This window comes from Vombatus ursinus, unplaced genomic scaffold (assembly GCF_900497805.2).
Source record: "Vombatus ursinus unplaced genomic scaffold, bare-nosed wombat genome assembly UNPS02014802.1, whole genome shotgun sequence".
NCBI lineage: Eukaryota > Metazoa > Chordata > Mammalia > Diprotodontia > Vombatidae > Vombatus > Vombatus ursinus.
In genome coordinates, this window is record NW_020954580.1 from 15,132,175 (window position 1) to 15,153,337 (window position 21,163).

Below are 21,163 nucleotides of genomic sequence, written 5' to 3' on the forward strand. Positions count from 1 at the left end.
CTCCGGTGATCCTTTATGAACTCATTTCAATAAGTTGGTGGATCTATTATGTTTATTGGTGTAGGAGCTCCCTCTACAGATGCAGAGCAGAACTGCACTCCACCTCTTTCCCCTTCCCATGTCCTTTCCCTCTTCCCCAACTCCACCCCAACCTGAGTAGACTACATTCATGAGTTTCTCTGACTGAAAAACCCAACAACCTGCAGCAACTCTAAGGAGAAGCCTTTATGAAGCCAGTCGTCAGACATGGGGTCTCCAGTCCACTGCTAACCCATGCTTCAGAAACTTTCTTCTCTGCTAGGACCTACCTCAGTTGGGGCTTCATTTACACGGACTTTGGAAACCCAGGGTCGCTTTGGTAGAGGATACAGAATATGGGCTGTGGATGTCTATGTTTGCCCTTAAGGAAAGGAAGTGAGGAAAATCAGAGGCTAGAGACATCTCAATAAAGAAAGCTTAAAATTAATTTTCAAAACACACGCACATAAAATGCAGAGTCTACTTAGAATGGCTGTATTATTCTTGCCTGTCCAGGAAGAATAATACAAAATACCCTAAGTAGACTATACATTTTATATACATGCCAAGAAAAGTTAAGTTCCATTAACAGGAGTTTCACAGGAAAGAAACATTTTTATTCCTCTATCACATTTTACAAAGCAACTTTTAATTAAAGGACCTTTAAACATTATTCTTCCTGTTCACACATTTAGGACCAAGTATCCTAAAACAAAATAAATCCCATTTCCTGAATTATTTCTTGCTCATAACCGCACAAAAAAGAGGCTCTTTTACATATGTTCTCATAGTTCTTTCTAATATTCTCAGTTGCTGTTCATTTGCAAAGTAAAATAAGCACCTTTCTTTGTCTTCCCCTCTTACCTCCAAGGAGCCTTTTCACCTTTACATATGATTACCATTTTCTCCAATGATCCTTCAAAATTTCATCCACTGTAGGCTGCATGTATTTGTAATGGTACTAATAATTAGAAAATAATATCCACTATCCTCACTTGAAAAGTCAGATTCCCAAAATAATGTTCCTTATCATAAGAAAATAATATTTCTAGTGTAGGGGTTCTTAGTCTGGGGTCAATAAACTTGGTTTTTAAAAATACGTATTTTGATAATTATATTTCATTGATTTCCTTTGTAATCTTTACTATTTATATTATGCATTTAAAAACATTATCCTGAGAAGAGGACCATGACACTAAAAAGGTTAAGAAAGCCTATTATCTGGCCAATGTCTTAAGTTTAATGCCTGGTTCTCTCTCCCCAATATTCTTTAAAAGTATACTTTTCTCCTTGGAGAGTTGCAAATTACAGATCTCTAACACTTTGAGGACTTCTATTTTGAGGGCTCCCCTGTGAACAAGTGATTTACTTTAACAACATTCAAGCATCTACTCTTAGTTTAACCTTGTCATGTTTATGATACAGGTTAATTTGCTAATGACTGGCTAATTTTATCCCAGCTTGTAGAAAGTGGGTAAGTGCTTGGTTCAGGTTTCAGGAGACATTTTGTGGCTGCTATCTCTCCAGGACAGGAGTAACTTCTACTCTGTGGGATGGTAGTGAACAGAAGACATTGACCAGTAAGCAAGTTTCCATTTTGAATTTCTCTCAGTTCTCAGAGTTAGACCTTGTCAGTCCCCATATATCTGTAAGTCTTATAAAGGCCAATGTGGCTGCCACAGCACAGCACGTAGGTTGATTCAAGTTCCTTTAACAATCAGGTCCTCCCTATAAGGTGATGTCCAAAAGTACCCTCCATTTTCTGCAGCTGAAGAAAGAAGGGCACGGAGAACTGAAACACCAGACAATTATTAAAGGCCAAACAGGAGGAGGAGTCAATGTAAGGGTTTATAATACAGCTAAAAAGTAGTTGTAGACATAGATTGCATACATAAAAAATGGAAATGGAAACCTTAAAAAGCACAATGGTGGTCATGCCTGAAAAAGGAAGAAAAGGTAAAAAAAAAAAAATTGGTATAACCTTAAAGATAATGTAGGGAGGTAGGAAAATGGGCATCTCTACCAGAATTAAAAATGGAAGCTAGGGCTTTCAGAGTGAATATGCGTGGAAAATGGAGAACAAAATGGTTTCTACTTTGGGCAAGTTTTATATTCCTGGAGAATGAAGTAAGATGCAACTTCCTTGAGGGAAAGGATTGTCTTGATTTTGTCTTTGTGACTCCCACACCTAATAGTGCCTTTGGTCCAGATCTGGGAATGCATTAGCATACAGTAAGAAAGATATGGAAACTCCCTACACCACTACAGATTAGCAACTGATTTATAGTTTATAGTCTCAGAGTTGCCTGGAATGCAGAGATTAAGTGATTTCAGCCCATTATCCCACAGCTAGTATGTGTCAGAGGTCTTAACTCGAAATACCGAATACTACCATTCTCCAACTCACTGGAGCTAACATAAATGGCACTCAGCCAGACTCTTAAAAACGCACTGAGAGTTCTCATCAGTTTTAAAGGAGGCCTCTGCAGTTGGGACCTACTGTCGATTTCAGAACTTTAGGAGTTAATCTTTTTATAACAGCTGTTCTTGAAACTCAAAACCAGGCTGTTCCAGGTAGTTGCAACTAAAATCCCCCTCCACCCAAGTAATAACCAACTTTGCTGACCAGAAACTTGCCATGCCCCTAAACCTCCAACAGGAAGAATCTGACCCTTAAGCAACATTTTAATTAACTCACTCCTAAAGAAGCACTAACCCTCCCTAATGGGAAACTCTCAGTAATATTCAATGAGAGGTACTCCCCTTGATGATAATAGACCAGAGGAGTGCTGACAAGCTTCAGCCACACTAGAGCTGACCACTCCCAAGCTCTGTCTGATCTCCTAAAATAGCCCTTATGATAGACCCAGTAAGAAACGATCCTTCTTTCCCTTTGCCCTAAGAAAGCTAAAGAACTCTCCAAGGGGAGTGGCCACTTCCTTCTGATACCTGATCCTGGCTGTGAGGTCACAGTTTCCTCATAAATAAGAAGTCTTGTGAGAGGGAGGACTCCACTCAGGGACAAGAGCAGCCCTCAGCTCACTTCGCCAGCTTCTCAACATCTCCATCATGGTGGGTCTGACCAAGAAATTATTTTTCAATCCCCTGGTGGACTGCTGATGAGATAGGGAAGAAAGTCAAGCAAGAAAGTCGCAGTTAGGTTGGGGAGGTTGGGTAAGGGGTAGGGTGGAATGAGGCAGGAGGGGGTGGAGAGAAGCAGCCAAGTAGGTCAGATTTTTATTTGCCTCTTGAGGCTAAAGCAGAGGGAAAAGGATATTTTTAATTGTCTTGAGTTGTTTCGTCCAACCATACTTGGGTTAGTCCAATAGTCACAGGACAAATGATTAAATGGAATTGCATTTGCCAGGCAAGATGATGGCCATTTGTATCTGAAATTAGAAGTCAAGAGCAGCTCTCACTAGAAAACCATCTATCCTAAAATTTGATCCTATGATACTAATACTTATTATTTGGATAAGTGCCTTTTAATGCATTGGATTTATTGTCTGTCTTAATAGAAAATGTCCTAGTTAAACAGTGATAATGCTTCAAAACATCCTCTTAATGCTGCATGTCTAGGGCAAAACCTTAACTGAGCACTGAAACACTTTGTTATTCTAGGGAGCATTTATTTCAGCATTTGATTAAGCATTGATTCACTATTTGAGTTCCAGGCACCATTTCCCCTCAGTTGTCTATTTCATAGTCTTAAAATTCCTAGATGTAAAGGCTACCCTCCACCCCCAAGGTAGTACTTCTCAGGTGATAGCAACCTGCCTCAATGCAGACTACATTCGAGACCTTTTGTGTTTAAGAGACAAAATAAGAGAGTACTCTTGATTCTGTCAATGCATTTTCAACAATTATTAGCTGTATCTTTTCTTTTTCTTCCTCTCTTCACTGCAGTCCTTCAGTGCTGACCAAATCGCTGGTAAGTGCAACAAAACCTCAGTTTCTCTAGCCCTTGGGTGAAATGATAATGTCTCACCCCCCAAGTCCTAGCTCTTCACTAACCTTCAAGGCGTTTTGCTTCATGCTGTTCCTATTAATATCTATGCTACATGGGAAATCCAAAGAGTGGGCTCATTTGGGAGCCTACTCTAAAGATAGACTCATGGAATCAGCTAGATACACAGAAATATCAGGAACCTGTTTGGTTAAACAGTTCTTTGTGGTTAATGTCTTTCTAACAGATCGAGTTTTCTAAAGAGCAACAGGATGGTAAGTTAAATCAGATTATTGTTGCTGTGGGTGCCCTCCTCAAAAAGGCCTGTGGAAAAACTGACTCTCAGGAAGAGCTAATCTCTCCCTAATTATCCCCTTTAGCCTTGCCTACCAAAATAGGTAGACTGAGCTGAAGTCTTCTCTAAATATAAACATTTAACAAGAGCGAGTCTTAGACTTGTGAGCAGCAGCCAGAAGGTCTTTAGGTGGACAAAAGGGAAATGTTCTCAGCTGGTGGTGGTATCTCATATATTGATTTGTTTTTTTATAAATTAAAGCCAGTCGTCCACAGTATCTACTCAACCAAAATTATTTGGCCACTTGGCTAGTTAACTTCATCATCTAAGACCTCAAAAGAATTTTTAGGAGATCTAATCAATTCAGTTTGACTGCCTAATGTACTCAAGAAATAGAACCACTGCCTTATCACTACTTCTCTTTTCACCTTATAATAATCACTTCCATGCTGGGCTTTGAAAGAAAACGATTTGTTGTATTGTTTGTTTGCTTATGAGGAAAGTCAGCATACTTTCTATCATATCATGCTTGATGTTAAATTAATGACCATGTCCTTCATATAAACAGACATTGGCTGAAACATTCAAGATTCAACTTAGTGAATATTAAAATGTGTTTATGGTGTTCCAGACATACAGTGCTTGATTCTTTGAAAAGAGAAAGAATAAGAGTTTTCTAAAGTCTTCCCTTTTTTGGTTTAACAGATCCATTTCTTGCTTTTCTCTAGAAATTTATGGCTTTTTTTTTCTTTTCATAAAAGAATTTTGTCCAACAGGAATACTAATAATCTTGATGTACTCCTATTTATACAAGGACATACTATTTCTTGACAGTTTTTTGTCATTTTTAGTATTTTCAGGGAACTATGATAATGACATTTTTATCATGGAAATCCAATGAACTGAAAGGGAGACACCTGTAAGATTGGTGATATCCTAGTCTACATGTAAGTTAGAATGACTAGTCATACTGCTTAGTTTTTAAAACTTAATAGCTTATTCATAAAAATGTCTCAAATCTGGGTCTGAAAAATGTTGACGTTTTTGTCAATTCTGACAGAGTAAGGAATATCCCTAGAAAAGCTACGAGTGAATTTACTGGATGACCATAGTTAATGGCCTCATGAAGAAGACATATCAAATTGTCTGATATACAAGCTAACTAGAATTTTAGAACAAAGTAGAAAACGTGTCAGATGCTTTAAAAACATCACTAAGAGATTCTGCTTCCTTTATCTTCCTCTCTCAGTGAAAATGTCACTTTGTTTTCTTAAGACATTTCAATTGAGGACATGACATGGTCTTACTATACTCCTTTCTCCTCTGTGGCCCTCTGTAGTGTCTAACTTGAAATCTAATTATGACTGTTATACCACTATAGGGCTAAGCAGCGAAGCAATTAAAACCCATTTAGGAGACAAAAGGACTAGCTTGGTGTGCATCTCACTACACCTATTAAACGTTTTAAATTTAGAGAAAAAGAAAGACATTGTTCAAAGGGTAATTTTTTTCTCTCATGCCAGGAAGTACAAACTTAAGAATCTTAAATGCTGTGAAAACTATGTATTTCCTTTGATATAATTTCGTTTTGAATCTATCAGGACTGAGCACTGAAGCCTCTGAAAAAATGTAACTAGAAAATGTGCAATATTTATAACATCTAAAGACATTCTGGTTCTTCTGGGGAGGTCCTAGATTCTTAGAGAGACTAGCATTGCTTAAAAAGATTTCCAATTAAAGCAAATTTTTTTAAAATCCAAGAAGGAAACTAATCAGGGAGAGCCTGTTTCTGGTATAAGCATTTAAAGTAGAGAGGGTTAGGTTTGAAACTATCCTATTACAGTCCATAAAACCCTCTTCCTGCATCAGCAATTTGACTACGGTGATAGTGAACCTCCTAAGCAGACTGTATATGGAGGACTAAAACCAGTACCGGAAGACTCCAATTTCACATGTCCATTAAGGAAGATGAAAGACAACATGGTGACTCATGACTTGTGGATCATCTATCAGCGCTTGTAGGGTGTTCTCTTAAAAACGGTCATGGAAATGTTGAGTCCTTTGTTACAAATGCAACACAGTGCCATCTGCTTTAAAACTGTAGATTTCTCTTAAAAGAGTAAAAACTCTCTTAGTCATTGGCCAGTGAATGGTCCGAAACTAATCACCTACCAGGGGCTTTTAGCTTGACAGGGAATGATTGGAGGGACCACGAAGTTTTCTAAAACACTGGTCCAGATAGAGGTAAATTTCAGTTTAAAGGATGGTATTCACACCCTTCAGAAATGTATTGTATTTTTTATAGTGGCATTCACATATGCCCCCCCAAAATGCTTCCTGTCCTTTTCTCCCACTCTCACTGCCTCCAAAAAAGCGCAGATGTGTTTCTGAGCCATGCGTTCTATGACAACCTACTCCAATCCCCTCTTGACATAAATATAGATCTGGCTTAACCTTATACCACTCATTTCTTTGGCTAGTCAATTACACATTCAAGCTCACTTTCTCAAGAGATTGGTGGTTAAAATTATGAATAGAGCTGCATATGAAGTCAAGTAATAATGCTGAGCAGAATAGCAGCTGGGAGCACCATGATGCATAGAGCACAGGGCCTGAGGTCAGGAACTTGATTTCAAATCTAACCTCAGACACTTACCAGTTATATGACCCTGGGCACATCACTTAATCTCTCTTTGCCTCAGTTTCCTCAACTATAAATAATAGTACCTTTCCCAGGGTTGCTGTGAGGATCAAATTATTAATATTTGTACAGTGCTTAGCACAGTGCTTGACACATCGTAAGTTCTACATAAATGTCAGTTATTATTATTATTATTATTATTATTATTATTATTATTATTATAGTCAAGAAGACCTAAGTTTAAATCTAGCCTCAGATACTTACTAGCTATATGACCCTGGGCAAGTCATTTAACCTGCTTGCCTCAGTTTCCACAACTGCAAAATGGCTAATAACACCGACCTCCCAGGGTTATTGTAAGGATCAAATGACATAACATATGTAAAGTGCTTAGCACAATGCCTGGCACATAGTAGGTGCTATGTAAATGCTATGACAATGGTGGTGATGATGATGTAACTTAGTATACTTGAGACGTATATCTGGTATTAGAATATGGCAAACATTTGTTATATGATAAAGGGACAAAATGCAGGAAAAAGTCTATCAAAAAATAATCTGTTTAGCTTTCCAATTAGTTTGTATTTATCCCTAAGGCAACCTAAATCAGTTTGGCTTGGATACTTTGACCTGGGAATTTATAGGCCTCTGAATTTATCACTTGCCTTCAGGAAAACTATTATCCTATTGGGCTTTAATCAGTGAAAGGATGGAGTCCTGGGCCTCAAGAAAGGAGTTTCCCTAATTCCTATATGTTTATCATGAAAATTTTTACTAAGCTTTTATATAACTAAAATCAGTCAATCATTTACAAGAAGAAGAAAAGAAGGAAGGAAGGAAGGAGAAAGAAGGAAAGAAAGAAAAATAAAGGAAGAAGGAAAGAAAGAAAAAGAAAGAAAGAGAGAGAGAGAAAGAAACCTTAACCATTAGTAATAGTGGATTGAGTCCCAAGATTCCTGATATCACCTGTAAAAATAACTCACTGTTATACAGCACTTTGCAATAACAAAAGTGTTTGCCTCACAGTGACTTTGTAAAGTTAGCAATTAAAATTCTATTATGCCTTTATTACGTCCATTTTACAGATGTGGAAACTGACACTCAGTGAAATGATTTGTCTTTAGTCTCACCCCTGATTTGTCTGGTCTCACAGAGCCAGAAGAGGAGTCCACTGCTCTTTAGGGAAACCAACCCATAACTGTTCATCAAAGTAGCAGAGATAGATTAAATGAACAAAAAAGGAATAAATATGGCATGGACTGCCTTTTGCTGAAATAGATAAAGGGAATTTATGAAAAGAGGTTGAAAAAGCAGCAATGTAATCTCCACAGGTAATGACAAGGCAAGTGGGAATATAATGAGGACAGTGATGATATTTGGTACTTGGAGAAAAGTATATCTAAGAAAAAGAGATCTAGAATTTTTTTTAAAGATTAAAACTGTCAGTCTAGAGTAGCCTTGGCCAGAAACATGTATAAGTCATTGTTAACTGATAGATCTGTGGTAGGAAGGAATCCCTGAATAACCTGCCTTCTCTCTTCCTACAGACTTCAAGGAGGCTTTCCTCCTCTTTGACAGGACTGGCGAAAGCAAGATCACATTAAACCAAGTTGGTGATGTGCTGCGTGCTCTGGGTACCAATCCAACCAATGCAGAGGTCAAGAAAGTTCTGGGAAACCCCAGCAATGAAGGTAGGTAATGAAAGCAACATCTCCTAGCAATTGAGAATCTGTATGTTCAGGCCAGGTCAGGCTCCATAGCCTAGGCCTCAACTCTGAGAATAACTGACTTCCTTGTACTGTGGTTTCTCTGTTGATATATTAAGGTGGTCATAAGTGATATGAGGAGTTGTTAGATCTATGATTTAGTCAAAGTAGAGAATTACTTGCATAAAAACTCCTAGCCACAACACAGATCAGCAACATTTATAACTATATTAGCAACCTAAGACACTGAGAGGTTAAATTACTTGCTTGTGGTCTCTGTGCCTGAAGCAGGACTGGAACCCAGCTCATTGGAGCTCTTTCTCCCTCCATCATCATACTGCCTCAATCTTGGAAAATACAGCAGTGAGAACACAGTGGTTTTAGTGACTCATGCAGAGATTTTTTTTTTTAGTATTCATTAGCACTCTTAATATATCACTTCTTTAGCAACCTCCAAAGAATCTGTGACTATAATGAAGAATAGAGGAGATCAGACTTAATAAAAATATCTTCCATTTGTAGAAGATCCCAATGGACTTTGAAATTTGAATTCAGCTATGTTTTTGTAATTTTACAAGTGAAATATAAAATCAATGAGGAATACGTTTTGCAGAATTCAGACCCATTTATTGAGAAATCAGTCACTCAACAGTGATATTTTAGCCATTAGCACAGGGTAGCCATTTAGGGCAACTAGGTGGTAGTCAGCTTCCTCACACGTAAAATGAGCTGGAGAAGGAAACAGCAAGTTACTCCAGCGTAAAGCACTTTACAACTGTTATATAAATGCTAACTGTTATTATAAATTTTGTTGTTGTTCAGTTTTCATTTTTCAGTTGTGTCTGACTCTTCATGACCCCATTTGGAATTTTCTTGGCAAAAATACTGGAATGGTTTGCCATTTCCTTTCCAGCTCACTTTTACAGAAACTGAGGCAAATAGGGTTAAGCGACTTGCCCAGGGTCATACAACTAGTAAGTGTCTGAAGCCAGACTTGAACTCAGGAAATGAATCCTCCTGACTCCAGGTCTTGCACTCTACCCACTGTGCCACTTAGCTGCCCCAAAAAAACACTTTATAAACCTTTAAGTGTTATATAAATACTAACCATTATTATAAATGCTAGCTACTAAACCATCATTAGAATTATATTCAGACTTTCTCTCTCTTCCTACCCACTACCTCCCCAGGTTGAATTTTATCAAGTTAATCATGCTAAAAGTATCAAGAGCATGAGATAAGGTGAGAGAGCAGTGGGTAAAATCTTATTTTTAAAATGCCTTTCTCCTAATTAAACATCTATCTTTGACCATGGAATGATTAGATTAACATAGCTCATTTCTTCAGCATTCAAAACTCAATCTGTTTTAATCTTTGATCTCCAATTTAATTTCTATCCTATGAGAGCACTCAGGAGGAGGGAAAATGTGGTTTATGTGTAGAGATCATTTCCTTCCTCTGTGTATAAATGACTATACCATTTTAATGTTATGTCATCACCAGGCAGGTACTCAAAGTCTGGTGGAGATCATAGATTGCTAAAATATGCCAAAGAAAGCTCTCTCCTCTGCAGGGTTTTGGACTTCAAGAATTAAATCCAGACTTACTTATATTATACTTAGATTTAAAGCTAGAAAGAAACTTAGAGGTCAACTAATTCAACCCTCTTGTTTATAGATTACAAACAGAAGCCAGAGAGGTAGTGATTTCCCTAAAAGTGGTAGGTGATAGAACTAGAATTTGAACTCACCCACCATTCTCCTTCCACTGTACCACACTGCCTCTCAACCTCCTAGCACCTTGTTTCTGTACTTCTTTCTTCAATTCCTTTAAAAAGAAAGCATTTAGACGCACAGTACTTGCTCTGCTTTTCCTTTGTTGTTTTGTTTTATTGCCTCATTCTCATGGTTCCTCCCAATGGTTCTAATCGTTCTTTACATCATAACTAATGGGAAAATATGCTTAGTATAAATGTATAAGTAGAACCTATATCAGATTGTACACCATCTTGGACAGGGGAAAGGAGATGGGGTAGGGGAGAAGAAAATTTAAATTCAAAATCTTACGGAAGTAAATGTTGAGAATTAAAAATTAATTAATTAATCATTTAAAAAAAACCATTTACCACAGCTAGCTGGCGCATAGTAGGGACTTAACAGACAACATCATTTAAAAAGTCCCATTACAAATCAAGTGTATTCCAATCTTTTTTTGAAGTATTACATGTCTGTAGCATCTCAGCAGACCTTTATACTGCTTTCCCATCTAAAAATACTCTCCTATGTAAAAGTTTTATCATCTTAAATGCAGATGAAATAAAGATTGTTGGGGCAGGGGAGGGATTTCAGGTCCCTTATCTACAAACTTGAGCAGCTATTATGGATAGCATAATAGAATAGGGTCATCTTGTGCACCCAGAATTCTGAAACCCACCTTAAGCCGAAAATCTGACAGACCCTGGAGGGTTCATAAATCTCAAAATGGTGACATTTCTTTCAGAGATGAATGCCAAGAAAATTGAGTTTGAGCAGTTCCTACCCATGATGCAGGCCATTTCCAACAACAAGGACCAGGGAAGTTATGAAGACTTTGTTGAGGGTTTGCGTGTCTTTGACAAGGAGGGCAATGGCACAGTCATGGGCGCTGAGCTTCGTCACGTGCTTGCTACCCTGGGTAAGTACCTCTGATTTCCTGAGGCCATCATAAAAGCTAGCTGTGAAGAAGAAAGAGGGAAATTGGGTAAGGGAGACTTGATCAGTGCAGGGAAGGAAAATGTTCCAAAGTATAATTGATGAATAGCAACAGGAGGGAAAAGTCACTGAGAACTTTGACCAGTCAGTCTCCAAATTCTCCTAAGGGATCATCCTGGAATGAGTAAAGGACAAGTCTTAGAAGATAGAAGAATAGAATTTTAATCGTCTTAAATCATAAGAACATAAATGCATTGTGGTATTTATTCAAATATTCAAAAATATTTATTTTATTACCCCTGAAAACTAGAAAGGAGAAGGGGAGCTGCATGAAGGTTCTAAATAAATAATTTCATCAGTATCAGGGAAATCCCAATGTGAAAAATCCTTCCACTAACCTATATTAGACAGTCTTCCGTAACTTAGGGAATTTTTGAGGACCCTATGGGTTTAAAAGACTTGCCCACAGTCACATAACCAGATTTGTCAGAGGCAGGATCTGAATGTAGGTCTTCCTAACTCCTAGAGCAGCCCTTTATGCACTAAACCACTCACATAACCTCTCAAATTAGCATTATTAAGTGAAATTAGAAAGGCAGGTTGGAATGCATTAGGAAACTGCTTTCTGTCCTTATTTCTAAACAGCTACAATTTTTTTTTCTCTTCCAGGTGAGAAGATGAAGGAGGAGGAGGTGGAAGCCCTGATGGCAGGTCAAGAAGACTCCAATGGCTGCATCAATTATGAAGGTAGGTCCCGGAATGCTTTTTTTGTTGGCATAATAATAATGGTGGTGATGATAGCTATGCTATCATTTAGTAGATAGTACTTTAAGGTTTGCAAAACTTTTTATAAACATCTGATTTGATCCTTACAACAACCCTGGGAGGTAGGCGCCATTTTATAGTTGAGGCAACTGAGGCAGACAGAAATTAGAAGTGTCTATATTATCTCTTACTTCATGATGGGTCTATGTCCTTGGAATGGAAAATGACTGGTTTCCCTGGGCCTTTTTGCTCCCATTTACTTGATTTGTAATTTACTATATAATAACAAATTGCATAGTTTATTACTTTCGAGAGCCATGGCGATGTCAAGGGAAAACAACTTAAAAAAAGAAAAGGCCTCCAACACATTGAGTAAACCACCTGTGGCAAATGCATGAGAGAACACAGGCAGGAGTCACACAGAGTAGGCATACACTGATTCCAACAAGTTCCAGTCTGTATGGTTGGAAGCAACATCCAAATTCATGACACTCCAGAGCCATTTGAGAGTTGGTTATAAAAGACTGAAGTAGGGATTATATGATCACAGGTAAGATCCTCACCAGTACACACCAAAAGAAAATACTGTTTGAATAATGGCACTCTGAGTTTAAAAAAAAAAAAGTTTCCTTAAAGTGGCAAAGTATCTTTCTGTTAGAGGCAGCTGGGGGCAATGGTTAGAGCACTGGGCTTGGAATCAGGAATACTCATTTTCATGAGATCAAATCTGGCCTCAGCATTTACCAGCTGTGTGAACCTGAGCAAGTCACTTAATCAGGTTGGACTCAGTTTCCTCATCTATAAAAGGAGCTGGAGAAGGAAATGGCAAACCACTCCAGTATTTCATCCAAGAAAACCCCAAATGGGGTCACAAAGAGTCAGACATGACTGAACAAATGCTAACTACTCTAGAGGCATATTGAAGCAGCTTCAGCCATATCTGAATATAACCTAATGCTCATTTCAGAACTGGACAGCATCTTGGTGGTCCTTTAATGCAACACCCCAAAAAAATCCTCACTATGACACATTCCAAAGGTGGTCTTTCAGGCTTTTGGGGGAGACTCACTACCTATCAACAGCATCCCATCCCACTTTTGGCTAGTTCTAATTGCTAGGAAGAGTTTTTGCTTTTTTTCTTTACGTCGAACTTAGATTTGCCTTTCAACAACTCCTGCTATTGCTGCTAGTTCTGCCTTCAGGAACCAAACAGAATTTAATAATAAATAACAATAGTAATATAATAATAAATGATAAAAAATAAAGAAAGAATAAAAAGTAGTATAATCTTTCCGGTACTTGTAGACAGTTATTGTCTCTTCTCTTCTCCTGGATCAACATCCTCAGTTCCTTTGACCATTCCTCTTTTGACCCAGACCAAAGGATCTTTTGCCATTCTAATGGCACTCCTCTGGACATTCTCTCATTTATCAATGTCATTTTTGAAAAATCATATCCAGGACAGAATATAGTACTCCAAAAGTGGTCTTACTAGTGCAAGAGTAGAGTGGGATTATTACTAATTTCATTACCTTTTTTGGCTTCCTTAAGAAACGGTCCTCCCAAAATCTACATCATTGAGTCTGGAGGCCAAAAAGATCTTTCAGACAAACTGCTAAATATAGTATATGAAGTTATTTTTTTTTTCCAGAGCCCAGGTGTAATACCTTACACTTATCCCCATTAAATTTCACCTGAATAGATTCGACACCATTTTCTAGTCTGCCAATTTTTTTGGATCTTGACTCTCCCCTCCAGTATGTTATTGATATCTCACAGAATTGTGTCAAATTTGCAAATTGGATAAGTCTGCCACCGTTGCCTTTATCCAAGTCATTATAAAAATGTTGAAACATACAGAGCTACTCTACTAGAGTCCTTTTGCCAAGAGGCATTAATGACTTTTCTTTGAGTCAGACCATTCAACCATTTACAAATCTAATTGTATTGTCACTTAGCTCCCATCTTTCCATATTTTCCACAAGAATAGCAGGAAAACTGTGTTTATTAACTGCTTGAATCTGGGAAGCTTGTATCTGCAGTAGTCTTCTGATCTAGCAGTTTAGTAACTGTCATAAAAGGGAAATAAGTTTGGCCTGACTTCATTTGTCCTTGATGAAGTTAGGCTTGCTCTTTGTGGGGGCATCTCCTTTTTCAGATGTTAACTAATTATCTCTTAATTTCCTGGAAAAATTCTAGACTCCATTATTAAACTCCAGCTCCTGGCCTGTAGTTTGCAGACTCTGTTCTTTACCTTATTATTATTATTATTATTATTATTATCATTATTATTTTAAATTTGGACATTTCCCCTTCTCCAATACTGCAGTACCTACACAGTTTTCTATAGTTTTTCAGGTATTACTGATCACACCCATTGGTATTTTCATTAACCAAGGGTGTAACTTGTTTACTTGTTCAACACTTCATAAACACCTACTATCTACCAATGGAGAATCAAAGACAGAATTTAACAGCCCCTGACCTCAAGGAGTTTACATTCTATTTGAGGCAATATACACAGAGGAGTAATAACAAAGTAATTTCCCAAGGGGAGAGTGCTAACATCTCTAAAACCTCATAGAAGGTGGTGCTTAGCTGAATCTGGAAATAGGGATTCAAAAAGGCAGAGGCTCAAAGGGAATGCACCATAGTCATCTCTTCACCTGTGCCAAGGTCCAGAGGAGGAAAGGGGAATGTCACGTCCAAGAGGCAAGTAGCATAGTTTGGTTGAAACATAGTGTGAAGGAAAATCATGTGTAATAAACCTGAGAAGGAAGGCTAGAGTCAAATTTTAAAGGGCTTTAAAAGTCAAATAGAAGAGTTCACATTTCATACTAGAGACAAGAAGAAGCCATTAAAACTTTTTGAGCACGGAGGTGACAAGGTCAGACCACTGATTTAGACATGTTGATTTGACAGCTACATGGAAAACAGATTGGAAGAGGATGAAACTAGAGGTTAGTTGGGTTGGGCAAGTAACCAAAGGGCAGTTAAGTATTCTCAGATTATCTCCTTACTTATCTTGGGTATCAATTCCCTATTAGCCATTTGTTTGACCATTTGTTCTGTTCTTTCTAGTCCAGAGGTCATTTTCCTTGGCAGAGAAAACAGAAGTAAAATAACAATTAAGTTCTCCCTCCCTCACTCCCTCTCTCTCTCTCTCTCTCCCTCTCTCTCTCTCTTTCTCTCTCTCTCTCTCTCTTTCTCCCTCCTTCTCTTTCTCTCTCTCTCTCTCTCTCTCTCTCTCTCTCTTTCTCATCAGTGACCACTAGTCATCCAAGCCAACCAGAAATCCACTCCTTCCTTTGAGCTTTCTTTTCTAAATATAGCTTGGAAAAAAACAAACAACTTAGCTTTTCCTGGATGGTCTCTGTTCATCCTGAGCTTTACCACTTTTTAAGCTGTTCTTATGGATCTACTTCACACTCATTATTCATCCTATTACCTGCCCCTGCACACATCTTCTGTGTGTATATATACCTACACATATGTTTATCTACATATATGTTAATTGGTAAGTTTCTTGTACATCCACACCAGACTCTTTGGACAACTCCTGGTTTTCTTCTTCAATAGAATTGTTTTCTCTTCATGTCCTCTTAACTTTATGCTGAAAAATTTCCCATCCCTCTCAGATTGACTTCCCCTGTATCATTTTAAAGAATGGGATCATATCAATCCTTCCAGTAAACTGCTTAAAATCTGTCCTCCCAAAACCTACAGTGCATGTCAAACTATACCTGAATTTCCTCTCTTCTAACACAAATGCTGGGCATTGAATGGTCACTTCCTGCCTCCAGTCAGATTACCTTGCTCTCTTTTTTTTCCTCTTTAGTAAGAATCAGACCTAGAATTGAATTTTGCCTTGTTGTTTCCTTTATCTTTTGGAAGGATGAAATTACTTTCAAAGCAAGTCAGGAAATTATTAGCTAGTCTGCTTCTCTGACAGAACTCCAGCAGATATCTGGATCGTCTATGTTCCCTATCCTTACTATGTCATGACTCTTTTCCAGGCTTCTGATATTTCCAGAACTCCTCATCTATTTCTTCTTTCTGTAGAAGTAGTAGTCTGTAGCACATTCTGATGGCAAAACCACTTCTCCCAAATGCTGATACTGTGCTTTTCTTCCCCAAGTTCATAATTTTATTTTCTCATGAAAGCATATCTTCTTAATATATATTGCTACCTTGTTTCCCATCCCTTCCCAATTTCTTACCAAATCATATGAATGAGGTACACCCCTCCAGAGTCATATTCCAATCATAGGTCTTATCCCACCAAGGCTGTGACAGCCATGAGAGGTCAAATCTGCATTCTAATTCATTTCATCTTGTTCTTGTTGTTCAGTCTTTTCAGTCGTGGCTGACTCTGTGATCCATTTGGGGTTTTCTTGGCAAAGATACTAGAGCAGTTTGCCATTTTCCTCTCCAGCTCATTTTACAGATAAGTAAACTGAGGCTAATAGGGTTAAGTGACTTGCCCAGGGTCACACAGCTAATAAGTGTCTGAGGCCAGATTTGAACTCAGGAAGATGAGTCTTCCTGACTCCAAACCCAGCACTTTATCCACTGTGCCACCTACCTGCCTCTCACTTCATCTCAGTTGTTGCCTTTATGTTTTGTATTTATGTATAGACATTCAAGGCTATGTATATTACAACTAATAACTCCTTCTGTTGATTTTTTTTATCTCCTGTAAAAAAACTGGGTAACTCAACTGCTATTCTCCCTATATTCCAGCTACTCTTCATGGTATCTAGCTTGCTGCATGTACACAAGTAGTTTCCTCCTTCCCCCAGCCTCCTTGTCTTTTCAATTTAAAGCCTTTTTGATTAAGGCTTTTGATTAGATTTGCAAGGCATAAGGCAATTACATTCTTATCAGGCTTTTTTAGGTATACTCCAGGTGTCTTGTCACGTCTTTATTCTAAACCATACAACAGAAATCCAAATCCCATTATCAGCTGTTCATTTCTGTATTAACAGCCTTCCTATAAATACATATTTTTCAAGCTCTATATCTTTGTGAAATGAGCCTGGATTAAAACGTAACATGTATTTTAAATACATGCATATGTCTAAGATTCACCAAGGCTCGTATTCTAAGGATACTAAGCTTGGTAACTGCCTATTTAGATAAAAATAATGCCAACTTGGGAGGTTCAGTCTTACTAATGATAAAAGATACCTATGTATTAAACTTCCTAGTCTCATAGCAGAAAATAATTAGGATTTAGCAGATTGTGCATAAACCTTTTATGAAACTTTAGTAATTCTCTAACACTACGTTTGTATTATTCCACAGCCTTTGTCAAACACATCATGTCCATATAAATGGAACTCTCCAGGTAAAATAGCATCCCTTTAATCTGCATGATTTATTCGACTTTGTCTTTTGTTTGAGGATTACATCCCCTACGGATATAATTAAGTTGGTTCCAATTAAGAACCACTACCCAAGAATGCCAGTTATTTGATACAAATGTATTATGACCTATAGTTTGCATTTGGGTCTGCCTGAAAATATACTACATGTTCTTTTCTTTTACATTTCTTAGCTTTCACCACATAAAGTGAAGCTTGCTGTTGGTTAACGTCTTTAGTAAAAGCATAGTGCTTTAAAAATCGTGGATTTAATACTGACGTAGGTCAGATAATTTGGTTGTAGCCCCAAACTGTGCCCACATTAACCAAAGGCTTTCCCCTCTTTGCCAAAATTAAGATATCTAATTGGTCATTAGGGGTACCAGCTTAAATACATGACAACTGTTTAAAAAAATTAAGCAAACCCTGAAATATTAATAATATACCTATGAAGTACTTCCAATCTAAAGACAAATGTATGAGGTATGAGAGACACTGGTTAGTATATATAGACTATGCACTGCTCCTTCCTTTGAGGCACTTGCAAACAGGTGAGGGTTGGGGTAGGGAGAGAAGTGTCACATACACAAATAACTAGCATCCAAAATAATACAGGCTAAGTGCATAAAAGCTTATCTTCCTGATGATAGCTCAATGGTGCTTTTTCCCACTTATGAAGGATGACACATAAAAGACAAGATTGGAAACTTTTAAAACTCTTAAGCACTTCTCAGTCTCCAGCACCATTTTGTTTCATACTGGATTTAATAAGCATTTTATTAAGAGCCTTCTCTAGGCCTGCCAAGGCATTTACAGTGATAATACAAAGACACCCAAGGTACTACTATCCTTGAGGTCTATGGGCTATGTTTGAGCAGGACAGATAAGAATAAAAAGGCAAATAATGAAACCGCAGGAGAGAATGGGAGTATTAGGTGAGTGGTACAAAGGGGGTGTTTTCATGGGCCGAGAGGGAAAGACACTGTCTCTGTTTGGAATAGAGGGGAAGGTGGCATTTGAGCTCAGCCTTGAAAGATAGGTAGGATTTCAGCAGGGAGATGAGTGGGGATAACATTCCAGGAAAAGGGAATTGGAGGAACAAAGTATGGAGTTAAGGAGAATTAACATGATAATTAATTAAGAAGTTTCTACAAAAAGTTATATCTTAATATTAAGAGTTGCATGCCCTAGATAAGATTACCAGAATTCAATTGATTATTCAAAAGCAAAAAAAAAAAAAAGAATGAGGGTCACCACAGCCAGTAGATGGTGCAAGCCTTATATACAGGAAGACTTGGAATCAGGTCTTAGATCTGTTGATAGCTACTAGCCATGTGATGGTGGAGCAGCCACTCAACCTCTCTCAGAGTCCACTGGCAATTTTAAGATTACAAATTGCAGATGAATTGGGGATCTGTATTGGTAGAAGGAATTTCAACACTAGGAGTTTCCCCAACTAAGTTAAATAAATAATTAAATCATAAGCCTGGATGAAAAACAAAACTGTTTTCAGGGTCTGTTGGTGCCTTAATAGCTACTCATTTCTGTGATATACAAAATGGAATCACAGTCTAAGATTATGGATTTCTGAGAAGCGCTAATTTCATAACCAAAAAGCCCTTATCTTGTCTAAGGTTACCTTCCTGTTATTCTACCTAAGTCACATAATTACCTATTTATTTATACGTCTCCTCCATTAGAACACAATTATCCCTCCCACATCACAGGGAGCAGGAGCACAGTGCCCCCAAGATCTGGAAAATCCACATAAAAATTTTGACCCTCCCTTTCTACCAGAGAAGAAATCTGAATTTTTTCTTTTCCTTTTATGGGGTATTTACAGTACTTTAATGTAAAATTTGGGTTGATAGTATATAATACTATACATAGATTTTATGCATTTCTGAGTTTCTAAACTTTTTCTGTGTCATCTGCTGCATCCACAAAACTCCCCCAAAATTCCCGTTTAATTTCTTATGCCCTGTGATATATCAAAATTTCGATGGGGAAAGTTACAATGTAGAAGGCATAAGTGTAGAAGTTCCTTGAGGGCAGGTTCTGTTTTGCTTTCTGTATCCCCAGGGCTTAACATCCTCAGTGCCTAGCACATAGTAATATGCTTGTTGATTTTTAGAAACAAATTACTTTCTCACCTACTCTCAAGAATGCCCATCAATTGTTGCTTTTTTTTTCCTTTGTTAGAAAAAAGAAAGCAGTACAAATCTAACTATTTTTTCCCTTCTTAACAGAACAAGTGATCTTTATGAAGACTGACTGGAAACTAAGTCATGAATTTTAGGAACATTCAGATTCAACTTTCCAGATCAGTTGACCAACAAGGCAGGAAAAACCAAAGGAATTTGGACTATATTATACTGAAGGCCTCCCCAATTTTTTATGTACCTTCAAGTTTCCTTCTCAGTCCTCAAGTTATATTTCTACTGCACAAGTCAAATGTTTGCAGCAGCAAACAACCTGGACAAAGTTTCTACAGGTCTCAAGTCTAAGTTATCTCTCTTACCATGCTATCCACCATGGGTAAATGTGTACCCTTGAAAGAATCTAACAATCAATAAATCACTTTGGTCAGTCTCTGGTGGTGATGTTGTTTTTGTTTTTCTTGTCATGTTCTGAAGGCAAAGAACAAAACTGAGTCTTTTTATTCCAAGAAATATACAGAATAAGGATGCTATCAAACCCTTTCTAGAAGGGCAATTTGTTTTCATCTAAATCTCCAAAAGGAAAAAGAAAACTGGGGCAAAGAGATGACAGAAAAGGTAGATCCAAGTTATGCCTCCAGTGGCAAAGTAAAGTTTAATATGGAGGTAATTCAAGGTCATTGATAAAATGTCTTCTCCCTTCTAGGTTAAGCTTAAGAGGGTTGTGGTAGTGGGTTTTCCAGTATTTGAAGGTGTCACGTAGAAAAGGGGGTTACACTTGTTCTCCTTTGTTTCCATAGGGCAGAACTTAGAGCTGTGGGTGGAAATTTCCACTCAATGTAAGGAAAAATCTTCCCAAGGGTATGATCTAAAAGTGAGTAGGTGCCCTTCGGAGGTGGAGGAATCTCTTCTACATGAAACCTTCAAGTCACTCTGTCTGGCCATTTACAGGGGCAATTCTTGGCCAGATATAGGCTAGATTAAATGGCTTGAGCCCATCCAACTCTGTGTTTACACAAAGAATTTTCGTTTAAAATATCCAAGCAATTAAGACAAAAGTAGATTTCTTGTATCTTGTCTAAATAATGCTACCATTTGTCTTATTTTTTTAATTTTTATTTTTGCTTTGCCAGTAAAGTTCTGGACCTCTTAAAAGTCCTCAAGAACTTTTAATCCCTCTTATTGTCCTTGAGAGATATAATTTAACATATATCTTCAGCTATTTTCTCCATTCCCTTGTTTCTCATTTCTGACTGTCTTTTTTTGTCTCTGTTTCTGTCTCTCTGTCTCTGTGTCTCTCTATCGCTACCCTCCCTCCACCACCACTGACAGAGGAGATTATGGTGCAAAAGTTTATTATTTCACTCATCTTTAACTCCCTCTCACGATATGTTTTTGTTTCCTTCTTTAGCACAGAATCAGCTTTTGAAATTTAATAGTTTGAATACTTAGGACAGCTGAAGTGATTAATGGCTTCCCAAAAAGGAAATGTCTCCATGACATCTGGGATTATAGAGCTCTAGAAATCACTTTCCTGCATTTGTCTCTTTGGGGAGCAGCTTTTTTCCTACTATTTG

At 37.8% G+C, this 21,163-nt stretch overlaps 1 protein-coding gene across 1 annotated transcript; it reads left to right on the forward strand.

The window, feature by feature from the left end:
• Nucleotides 1-2,943: 2,943 nt before the first annotated feature.
• Nucleotides 2,944-20,002, forward strand: MYL1 (myosin light chain 1). The gene is made up of 7 exons (XM_027873775.1): nt 2,944-3,090; nt 3,925-3,949; nt 8,448-8,591; nt 11,106-11,279; nt 11,966-12,043; nt 17,369-17,411; nt 19,677-20,002. Exons 1-6 carry the CDS (start codon nt 3,088-3,090, stop codon nt 17,395-17,397), a joined length of 453 nt encoding a protein of 150 aa, XP_027729576.1. The 5' UTR covers nt 2,944-3,087; the 3' UTR covers nt 17,398-17,411; nt 19,677-20,002.
• Nucleotides 20,003-21,163: the final 1,161 nt, after the last annotated feature.

What these genes read in the sequence shown, in the direction of transcription:
- MYL1 (XM_027873775.1), top strand. An exon ending in GGGAAACCCCAGCAATGAAG is followed by an intron (nt 8,592 to 11,105) that starts GTAGGTAATGAA and finishes CATTTCTTTCAG; the next exon opens with AGATGAATGCCAAGAAAATT. An exon ending in TGGCTGCATCAATTATGAAG is followed by an intron (nt 12,044 to 17,368) that starts GTAGGTCCCGGA and finishes ATTATTCCACAG; the next exon opens with CCTTTGTCAAACACATCATG.